The following is a 10548-nucleotide window of genomic DNA, read 5'->3' on the forward strand; positions in this document are numbered from 1 at the left end:
ATGGGCGTGGCTGGGTGCGGCGCTCCAGCTGCGAGGTGATTGGAGGAGGGGCAGGTGACGCTGCCCTAGGAAAGAGGCAGTCAGAGAAAGGAACTTGAGACGGGAGTAGGGCGCTGAAGTTTGCATTCCTGTAAGTTGAAGCCGCCATGGGGCGAGGTGTGTGTGTGTGCCAAGAATTGTTTGCACGGGTTGGGGGGATGCATGCTGAAATGCAATGCATGTTTTGCTCATTGAGACTGCATGAGGAATTGGGCGTGGGTTTGTAAGGCGAGGCTGCAATCCCAGGCGCTTTGCTAACTATTGTCATCATTGCTATTTTTTAAACTTCTTGCCCACCCGAGGTGGCTGGAGAGAGTTGCAGCCATGCAACATGGAACTGGGCCTAAGCAATTTGTTAATTGTTAATTTGGACTAGGATCCCTTAGGATCCCTTCCAACTCTACAACGTTGTGGTTAGCGTTGAAATCCCATTCTCCCGTTGTTGTTGTTGTTTAGTCGTTTAGTCGTGTCCGACTCTTCGTGACCCCATGGACCAGAGCACGCCAGGCACTCCTGTCTTCCACTGCCTCCCGCAGTTTGGTCAAACTCATGCTGGTAGCTTCGAGAACACTGTCCAACCATCTCGTCCTCTGTCGTCCCCTTCTCCTTGTGCCCTCAATCTTTCCCAACATCAGGGTCTTTTCCAGGGAGTCTTCTCTTCTCATGAGGTGGCCAAAGTATTGGAGCCTCAGCTTCAGGATCTGTCCTTCCAGTGAGCACCCAGGGCTGATTTCCTTCAGAATGGAGAGGTTTGATCTTCTTGCAGTCCATGGGACTCTCAAGAGTCTCCTCCAGCACCATAGTTCAAAAGCATCAATTCTTTGGCAATCAGCCTTCTTTATGGTCCAGCTCTCACTTCCATACATCACTACTGGGAAAACCATAGCTTTAACTATATGGACCTTTGAGCAAACTCTGTTGAAAACAAGGCTTGCCTCTGTGTAGATCTATGCAGGTTTGCACTGAACTCAGAGGGACCAGGGGTTCTGAGCAAGCCTTAAGGTTGCACTGCCTCATTGCCTTGTTAATGGATAACTGCAACCTTCGTCCCAGAAACACACTGGGGAAACCACATAAGGCAGTTGTTGGGTGAGTGACGGGAGCATCCAGGTGAGGACGTTGTCCCCTCCATCCCATGAACCACAACCCCTAGATTACATCAGTTATGCTAATTTGTAGAATCTGAGACAAGACAAAATGTCTAGGTGCTATTCTCCTCATTTTTGTGTGTGAGAAATTAGCCTACTGCCCCATCCTTTCAGTGTGAGGCTAAGGCTGCAATCCTAATCCCATTTAGCTGGAAGTAAATCCCATTGAATTTAACAGGATATGCGTCTGAGCAAAGCTGCAAATGGGAGAACATGATAGCGGTTTGTACAAATTAGTGATTGGAAGAAAATGGTAATTTAGGTGCTAAATGCAAACCCAGCAATGTGTTGTTCTTCTATTTGGTGTATGATTAATGGAACAGTGTCAGGCTGCTGAGTTTCGTAACTGTCTTAGTCAGAGAGAATGGAAAGGGAACAAGATTTCAGAGAGCAGCTAGGAAAAATAGACATGTTGAAAGCTTGGGAAATGTGCAGCCTTGAAAATGGACTATTTGCACAACTAGGTTTCCAGTTACTCAGGATGCAGCCTCACATAACATGAGCGTTGCCTGTATCCCAAACAGTAGCTGAAAAGGTATATTGTAAAAAGCCTGTGCAAACACTCACAGCTTGTATTTAATCACTAAACTTATGTGTTCATTAACAGACCTTGTAAGGTGTTCTGGGGTGTACTCTGATCTCTCCGCAGCTTAGCTGTTCAGTTTGCTGCGTGAAATAAGAAAAAGATGGCCAATGTTGAGATGTTTGCTTTTCATGTACCTAGCCTGGAAGAACTTGTTGGAGGTGAGTAGATATGACTCTTGGATGCTACAGAAATGTTGTGACGTACAAAATGGGAGGGGAAACCTCTGGAGTCTCCAGTGGAAGCGAGTTCCATAGTTTAACAATGAGCTGCATGAAATAGTTTCTTTTCTCTGTCTTGCCTCCTTCAACATGCTGTTTCTTGGGATGTCCAATAGTTCTAGGGAGGGAGAAAAACTTAGCTCTATCCACTAGTCCCATATCTATGCCTAATGAGAAGAGGCAATAGATAGCTAAGCTCTTTCCTGCACAGCTATTGCACCACCCAGAAGGCATTTGAATGCTGGGTGCACATTTTAATGCGATATCCTTGCCTTGCTAAGTTGGTGCTTTTTGTTTCGTTTCATTGCAGGAAGCTTGTCCTAAGTATTTCTAAAGACAACAGTAATAATGCACTCTTTACCTTCTTCTAGTTTTGCAAAATGGACTTAAAGAAAACTTTGCGGATGTTCAGGTTTCTGTAGTGGACTGCCCTGATCTGACTAAAGAACCCTTCACATTTCCTGTTAAAGGTAATTAGTGAAATCTATGAAATGCCTATTTCACAGAGGACTTCTGTGCAAGGTGCCAGCCAGCCACATCCTTTCCCAGGATACTCCATTGCTTTCCTCTTCTTCCCCTGCTCCCACTTTCGTCTCCTTACCCTCCTCAAAAAGTTAATCATTGTGTTGAGCATACCTAGTCCCCATCTTGGGTGTGGCCAGGGTTTATGTTGTGGGGACGGAACCTCAGTTAAGTAGTTTTATTGTTTTACTTGATCTAGGGAGGGCAGCTGCCCCCCTAGCTATGTCCATGGTCCCCACTGGGATGTTTTTGAGTGTAACCACTTTTCTTGGGGGGGGGGGTTCTTTTTTAAAAAAGAAATCACTTCCAAAACCCTCCAGGATTCCTCTGAGCCTACTGATACTTCCAGGGATAGGGAAGTCCCTATCCCACCCAAAAAAATTAAAACATTACTGGTCTACAACTCCCATAATTCCTGACCATTGGGTTTTCTTGCTAGGGCTGATGGGAGTTGTAATGTAACAACACCTTGAGGACCACAAGCTCCCCACTGATCTACATAATGACACCCACAACCTGAAATGGGGGCGGTGGGGATGTTGATATAACATAGGCAGGTCCTATGCTGCAAACATGTCATAAGTTCGAGATTCCTTTGGTTAACATTGTCTCAAATTTGGGAGAAGATGGAGCCCTTCATGGGAATGCTTGAATAAGAAAGCCTCTGCATTTTATACTAGTGATCTGTTTTCTCTACTAAACGTCCAGCAATTGCTGGCCAAATAATAATAATAATAAATTTTATTTGTATCCCGCCCTCCCCCACCAAAGCCGAGCTCAGAGTGGCTGACATGATATAAATAAGACAATATGCATAATACAGTATACAGTACGCAAATAAAATAACATCCAACATTCATTAAAATAATATAGAATAATATTAAATATGAATAATATGAATAAAAATATTTATTTATACCCTGCCCTCCCCAGCCAAGGCCGGGCTCAGGGCGGCTAACAAGCAATAATAAAAACAAGTTGAATGAATACAACTTAAAAACAAGATTAAAATACAACAATTAAAATATTGAAACATTAAAATATGAAAATGCAGCCTCATCGCAGGAGGAGAAGGAAAAGGAAAAAGAGAGGGAGGGAGGGAATCAAATTGGCTCCAAGCCAAAGGCCAGGCGGAACAACTCTGTCTTACAGGCCCTGCGGAAAGAAACCAGATCCTGCAGGGCCCTGGTCTCATGAGGCAGAGCGTTCCACCAGGCCGGAGCCAGAGTTGAAAAGGCCCTGGCTCTCGTTGAAGCTAATCTAACTTCCTTAGGACCCGGGACCACTATTAAATATCAGCATTTCAAAATGAAACAAAAATCTACTCTTAACAGTTACAGCAAGTAATTTCTAAACTCCAATCAATAAAACACAGCAAACCACAGTGCACAACCTAATACAGTACAAAATGAGAAGCAGAGACTGGAGGGTGGGACAAGGCAGGTGGAAGGAGGCCTTGCCTGATGGAGTCTCTCCCTGACAAGCAGAGCATAGAGGCAGCGACCTTCCTTATTATTTGCCCACCACTGGCTAGTGTAGATTCATAATGGCAGCTGCTGCTGGGTGACCTTGGGCCAGTCACACTTCTTTGAAGTCTCTCAGCCCCACTCACCTCACAGAGTGTTTGTTGTGGGGGAGGAAGGGAAAGGAGAATGTTAGCCGCTTTGAGACTCCTTAAAGAGAGTGAAAGGCGGGATATCAAATCCAAACTCTTCTTCTTCTTCTAAATTGCTGATGGGGAGCATATTGCCCTTGAGATGTTATTGGACTCCCCACCATTGGCCCTAGCTTTCTGAAGAAACTAAACTCTTTTGGTCGCCTTACAGGTATTTGCGGCAAGCCTAGAATCGCCGACGTGGGCGGCGTTCCATACCTTTTGCCTCTTGTACAAAAAGAGAAGGTGAGTTGTACCTGTGGCCACATAATAGATCTGCCCACAAACATGGGATTGTATCTAATGCGAGCTGTACTCAAGATCCATTGAAATTGATGGATAATAACTAACTTAGGTCCATTAATTTCAGTGCATGGCATCCCAACAAAGCAGACTTCAGCTGTGTAATGGAACTTTCCCTCTCCCTGTGTTCTTCCCATGACCCCAGATCTGTTCTGGGGGTTCCCTGAACTTTCCAGAGCAGGGGGTCGGCAAGGTTTACCACGTCTAGGCCGGTTCGCTCCCAGGAAATCGCTCCATGGGCCAGGTCGTGTCTGCACAGATGCAATTTCCAGCATCGGCATCTGCACAGATGTGATTTTTGGTGCCACGGAAGCGAGTTCCCGCTCCACGCTGTGCCAGTTTAGCACAGCACGCATGGACTCGGCTCGGTTTGGGGGCGGCTTGGGGGCCGTTTAAACGACGCCTGTCGGCCCCTTGTTGCCGACCCCTGCTCCAGAGCATATTTGGGGAGTGGAAGGGAGCATGGAGAGAGGAGGCGGGGAGGGCAAGTTCCATTGGGCAAGGAGAAATGCTTGTGCTGGTGGATTTACTTTGTTAGATATTACTTTGTTAGATACGGTGGTACCTCAGGTTAAGTACTTAATTCGTTCCAGAGGTCCATTCTTAACCTGAAGCACCACTTTAGCTAATCAGGCCTCCTGCTGCTGCCGCGCCACTGGAGCCCGATTTCTGGTCTTATCCTGAAGCAAAGTTCTTAACCTGAAGCACTATTTCTGGGTTAGTGGAGTGTGTAACCTGAAGCATATCTAACCCGCGGTACCACTGTATGTCCAAGTGGGCTTACTCTTGAGTGGGACTTAGCTCTCCCACTGAGCTTATGGTCCTTCTGTTATGCGCCTTCAAAGCATGTCCCGGGCATAGATTATCCAACGGAGAACAGCAATTCTAGTGAAAAACCCACACACCTTTCTTGTTTAGGTTTATGACCTGAACACAATTGCAAAGGAAATGCAGCTGCCGGGAGCTTTCTTTCTCGGAGCCGGAGCAGCTTCGTCCAGAGTTGTCGGAGGCAATGCTGAGGTAGGTAAACATTAGCTCTTAACACGTATGCCAGACTCGATCAAGAGAGCCAGTGTAATGATTGAGAGGGCTCATCTGGAGACGTCTGGGTTCAGGCTCCTGCTCAGGTGACCTTGGGTCAAGGCCAGGCTGCATGTGACGTTAAAAACGTGCCTTCCTTTATTTCTTTAAACAAGCTGTATGTCGGCTGCTTAATAAAGCTTAAATGAATCTCTAAGCAGCTTGTGTGAAATTGTTTAAAATACCTAATTAAAATGCATTGTAAACTGCTGAGGGACTACTGCGGTAAAGCAGTACATTAATTGTTTAAATAAAACCAACAAGCTTTAAAAGCAAATAGGCACAATAAAAGGATCAAAATAGAGCAGGGTTGTCATGTTTTTCAGATTTTCCCAAAGTTTTAGCTGATTTTAAAGGGAAATCAGCTAAAGCAACACTGCCATGCGCCTGGATTTTCCCTGAATAATTTTGCCGATTTCCACTCAGACACTACTCCGGACTGCAGTATTCCGTGTATGTCCAGGAAATTCCGGGCATATGGCAACCTTAAAATAGAGGGCACAAGATAAGCTCCCAAGGGTGTTATCCCTTTGGGACTTGAGCCATGTAAGTTGGTACAGTATTTCAACTTAGAATGCTCAAAATCCAGTGGTAAACACTAAATCATCTCGCTACATAGAGCTTCTTTCAGAAGAAAGGCTCCCTTCGTTAACCGGACTCAAATCCTGGTTGCACACTACTTAATTTCAGTGGAACCTAGGCTGAAATCCCTATACCTGCTTATCAGCAGGTCAGCCCCACCCACCCTGAACTTTACATGAATTATTTCTGATCAGACACATATAGGACTGCATGGTTTAGGACCTCCGCCTTCCTCTGAATAGTACACTCTACATTTAAAGAGACCTTAACCTGGAGTGTCAGTGGGTGTTTCTTTTTATTGATCGTGATGCCCGATAAACAGAGCAGATCCATTCAGTAAAGTTAATTTTTTTCTCTCTCTTTCTCTCTCTAGCTTATCCCTATCGTTCAAGCTAAAAACGAGAAAAAACCAGCTGTCAATTGGAGTTATTTGGCCAAGATTAATCCGGAGGATGGTGGGTGCTTGCTGGAACAGTACAGCTCCAAATATAAGGATTGTGAATTTGGGCTGCTGGCCAACTTGTACGCCAGTGAAGGCCTTCCTGGCAAGGTATATGGTCTCATTGATTATAACGCATACAGTCTTTGCATTTAGTTGAAGGTGGAGAGCACCTCTGTGAGGTGAGAGGGGCTGAGAGACTTCAGAGAAGTGTGACTAGCCCAAGGTCACCCAGCAGCTGCATGTGGAGGAGCGGGGAAGCGAACCCGGATCACCAGATTACGAGTCCACCGCTCTTAACCACTACACCACACTGGCTCTCTAGGGACCCCTGACCATTAGGTCCAGTCGTGACCGACTCTGGGGTTGTGGCACTCATCTTGCTTTTTTGGACAAGGAAGCCAGCGTACAGCTTCTGGGTCATGTGGCCAGCATGACGAAGCCGCTTCTGGCGAACCAGGGCAGCGCACGGAAACGCCGTTTACCTTCCCGCCGGAGCGGTACCTATTTATCTACTTGCACTTTGACGTGCTTTTGAACTGCTAGGTTGGCAGGAGCTGGGACCGAGCAACGGGAGCTCACCCCGTCACGGGGATTCGAACCGCCAACCTTCTGATTGGCAAGTCCTAGGCTCTGTGGTTTAACCCACAGCGCCACCCGCGTCCCTTTGTGGTGAATAGCTTCCATCATAAATTCATTTGAGTTGTGTTAAATGAAACTGTTCTCTCTGAGGTTTCATGCAAATGGTAGCACCGCTCTGACAGAATTGCTGTGGGGCAGGTAGTGACAGTACTTACTGTTTAGGAAAGAAGCTTTATGTAGCTACGAAGCCTTCTTACAATATTACTGAGAGCTAAGCTGTATATTATAATATGCTGTGTTGCTTTTTTTCAAAACAGGAATTGAAAGTTGCATAATCAACATTTTCGTGTCCATAATATAAACACAGCTTCTCTCCTTTTTTTAAAGGTCATCGAAGTGAAAGCAAATCGAAGAACTGGGGAGCAGAATTTCATATCCTGCATGAGGAAAGCCTTAGAAAAATATTACGGTGACAAGCCAGTTGGCATGGGAGGGACATTTGTTATCCAGAAAGGAAAAGCAAAAATTCATATTATGGTAAGTAATAAATAAGTAATGGTTCTCTTCCCTTTGTTCTTTGAGAGTATACAACAGTGGTACAACTGCCATGCTAAACAAGGCAGTTCTGCATAGGAGGAAAAAATGCATGTAGAAAATATTCTGAATTGCAAACTTGTGTTTGCTGTATGCAATTTGAACTTAGAGCCGCTTGGTGAGTGTCTCAGGCGGCCAAACCAACCGCAGTTAAGGAAGGGTGCTGGAGTCGCTTGTTGAAATGAATCCAGGTTTGAAAGTCAACAACAAACCATGGCTTCAGACTGTGGTTTGTTGGTAATAAACAAACCATAGTTACTATGCAGAGTGGCCCTGTGTCCTACTTTAAAGCCCCCTATTTTCAAAGAGCTGTAAGAAGATAGTCCTCTGTTTAAAGTTGTCCTCTGTTTGAAGGACTGGCCAGTTTAAGTCTGGTTTAAAGTTTAAAAAAACCCCCGCAAGGAGTGGCTGGGGAAACCCAGACAGATGGGTGGGGTATAATAAATTATTATTAGTAGTAGTAGTAGTAGTATTAAGAGAGATAGCAGGGGTCTTGAAGTTCCTCATCAACACTTTGCACCTGGAAAGAGAGCCCGGCTGGCTAGGCCCAGTCTTCCCCCCTATGGTGAGATGTAGGATATTTTTTCTGATGGACATTACCAGGCTGACCTTTTGCTCCAACATTCCCAACTTTCCATTCCTTAAATATAGTTGTGTTTTCCCTACAGCCCTCAGAATTTTCTGCCTGTCCTTTGAAAACGGACGAGGACGTGAACAACTGGCTCAAGTTTTATGAAATGAAGGCTCCACTAATTTGCCAACCCGTTTTGGTTTCCCATGATCCAGTAAGTCACTTTGTTGGCATACGGCGTGGGTTCTCTTGGGTGGGTTCTGCGGGGGGGGGGGGGGGGCAAGAAATGTTGGCTTGTCTAACCACGCAGACATTACTGGTGGTCACAAACAAACCCCAGTGGGGAGCATTCCAGCATATCGCTTTCTGTCTGCAATCTGAATTGTTAAAAGGTAAAGGTAAAGGTACCCCTGCCCATACGGGCCAGTCTTGACAGACTCTAGGGTTGTGCGCTCATCTGACTCTAGAGGCCGGGAGCCAGCGCTGTCCACAGACACTTCTGGGTCACGTGGCCAGCGTCACGAAGCTGCTCTAGCGACCCGGCACCAGAGCAGCACACGGAAACGCCGTTTACCTTCCCGCTATAAAGCGGTACCTATTTATCTACTTGCACTTAGGGGTGCTTTCAAACTGCTAGGTGGGCAGGAGCTGGGACCGAACGACGGGAGCTCACCCCGCCGCGGGGATTCGAACCGCTGACCATGCGATCGGCAAGTCCTAGGCGCTGAGGTTTTACCCACAGCGCCACCCGCGTCCCGTTATCTGAATTGTTACAGCGCAGCAATCGGGCAGTGCTTTTCCTCGTTTTCTGATTCTCTCTTCATAAATTCATTATAAGGAAGCATATAACTGAGGGCTGGGCCTGCGGCATGGCCTAGTCACTCAGCTTGATTTTCCTCCTTCCTGTGTTCCCCAGGGCTTTGATCTGCGCCTCGAGCACACGCACTGCTTCAGCCACCATGGCGAGGGAGGCCACTACCACCAGGATACGACCCCAGAGACCGTCGAGTACCTGGGGTATTTTCAACCCGCCGAGTTTCTCTTCCGAATTGACAAGCCCAAAGAGACACACATGGTTGGCCGGGATTAAAGCCAGACGGGGTCAGGTTGCAGCGGGAAGCCAGCTCGGCCAAGGAACAGGAAGTCTGGCGAATTGGTAGAAGTTTGCCTTTAACCGGAATGAAACGTCGGTCACAAGATGGACTCCAATAACCACATGAAGATAGCACTTATTTTGCTTGTTCTCGAGGGGGGATGGCATGTAATTAATGGGTGATTGGAAATACAGCTGAATTTAATCTGATGACAAGGAACACCTGGAGTCAATTACTTAATTACTGGGAGGGTTGTCTCTACCAGCTGTTTTCTCAACTTCCTTTCTTTCATTAATAACCATTTTTGCAAACAGGCCACTGAGTGGAAGGTGAGGATTTCTTCCCTGTTGTTGTTTTTTGTTGTTTAGTAAGTCCAGCAACGACATACACATATAACACATACAGTGGTACCTTGGGTTACATACGCTTCAGGTTACAGACTCCGCTAACCCAGAAATAGTGCTTCAGGTTAAGAACTTTGCTTCAGGATAAGAACAGAAATCGTGCTCCGGCAGCGTGATGGCAGCAGGAGGCCCCATTAGCTAAAGTGGTGCTTCAGGTTAAGAACAGTTTCAGGTTAAGAACGGACCTCCGGAACGAATTAAGTACTTAACCCGAGGTACCACTGTATATTGCCATTTTGTCCATAGCTGAAACACCTGAGAGGGTGGAGGGGAGAGAGATCAGGGGGAAGGGTTGTTTTCTGTAAGCCCTTCTCCTCTGTTTTGGAGCCTGCCTGCCTCCTGCCCCAAGCCGCTTCAGGAAAGAGAGGGTGATATCGTCTCTTGGAGCAAGCAGCACCTCCAAATGGACCAGTCTGGGCCTGAGGCTGCCGGTTGCCAAACCTCCCTTGCTTTAACACCAACAAATTCAAAAGTGCAAGGTTCCCTCATGATAGTCTCAGCCACACACCCTTGCAGCCGTCTCCCTCAGTAACTCATCCCACGCCTACAAATTTGCTGCATAGAAATAATGTGACCACCCCCAAACAGGATTTGGATGCAGCAGAGAGAATACATGGAGCGGAGATGGACTGGTGGTTTTTAGAAGAAGAGTTTGGATTTGATATCCCGCTTTATCACTACCCGAAGGAATCTCAAAGCGGCTAACATTCTCCTTTCCCTTCCTCCTCCACA

The 10548-nt window shown here is 46.4% G+C and overlaps 1 protein-coding gene across 2 annotated transcripts; it reads left to right on the plus strand.

The window, feature by feature from the left end:
• Window positions 1–5: 5 nt before the first annotated feature.
• On the plus strand, window positions 6–9621 carry LOC310675730 (ester hydrolase C11orf54 homolog). Of its 2 annotated transcripts, none has more exons than XM_083436768.1 (9): window positions 6–130; window positions 1837–1931; window positions 2363–2461; window positions 4340–4413; window positions 5389–5490; window positions 6506–6682; window positions 7541–7690; window positions 8416–8532; window positions 9235–9621. In XM_083436768.1, exons 2-9 carry the CDS (start codon window positions 1874–1876, stop codon window positions 9406–9408), a joined length of 951 nt encoding a protein of 316 aa, XP_083292894.1. In that variant the 5' UTR covers window positions 6–130; window positions 1837–1873; the 3' UTR covers window positions 9409–9621. The 2 variants fall into 2 exon arrangements, with proteins under 2 accessions (XP_083292894.1, XP_083292895.1); XM_083436769.1 differs by having other exon boundaries at window positions 54–130; window positions 1795–1931.
• Window positions 9622–10548: the final 927 nt, after the last annotated feature.

The sequence above is a fragment of the Podarcis tiliguerta genome (genome assembly GCF_965153285.1).
Source record: "Podarcis tiliguerta genome assembly, chromosome: 4".
NCBI lineage: Eukaryota > Metazoa > Chordata > Lepidosauria > Squamata > Lacertidae > Podarcis > Podarcis tiliguerta.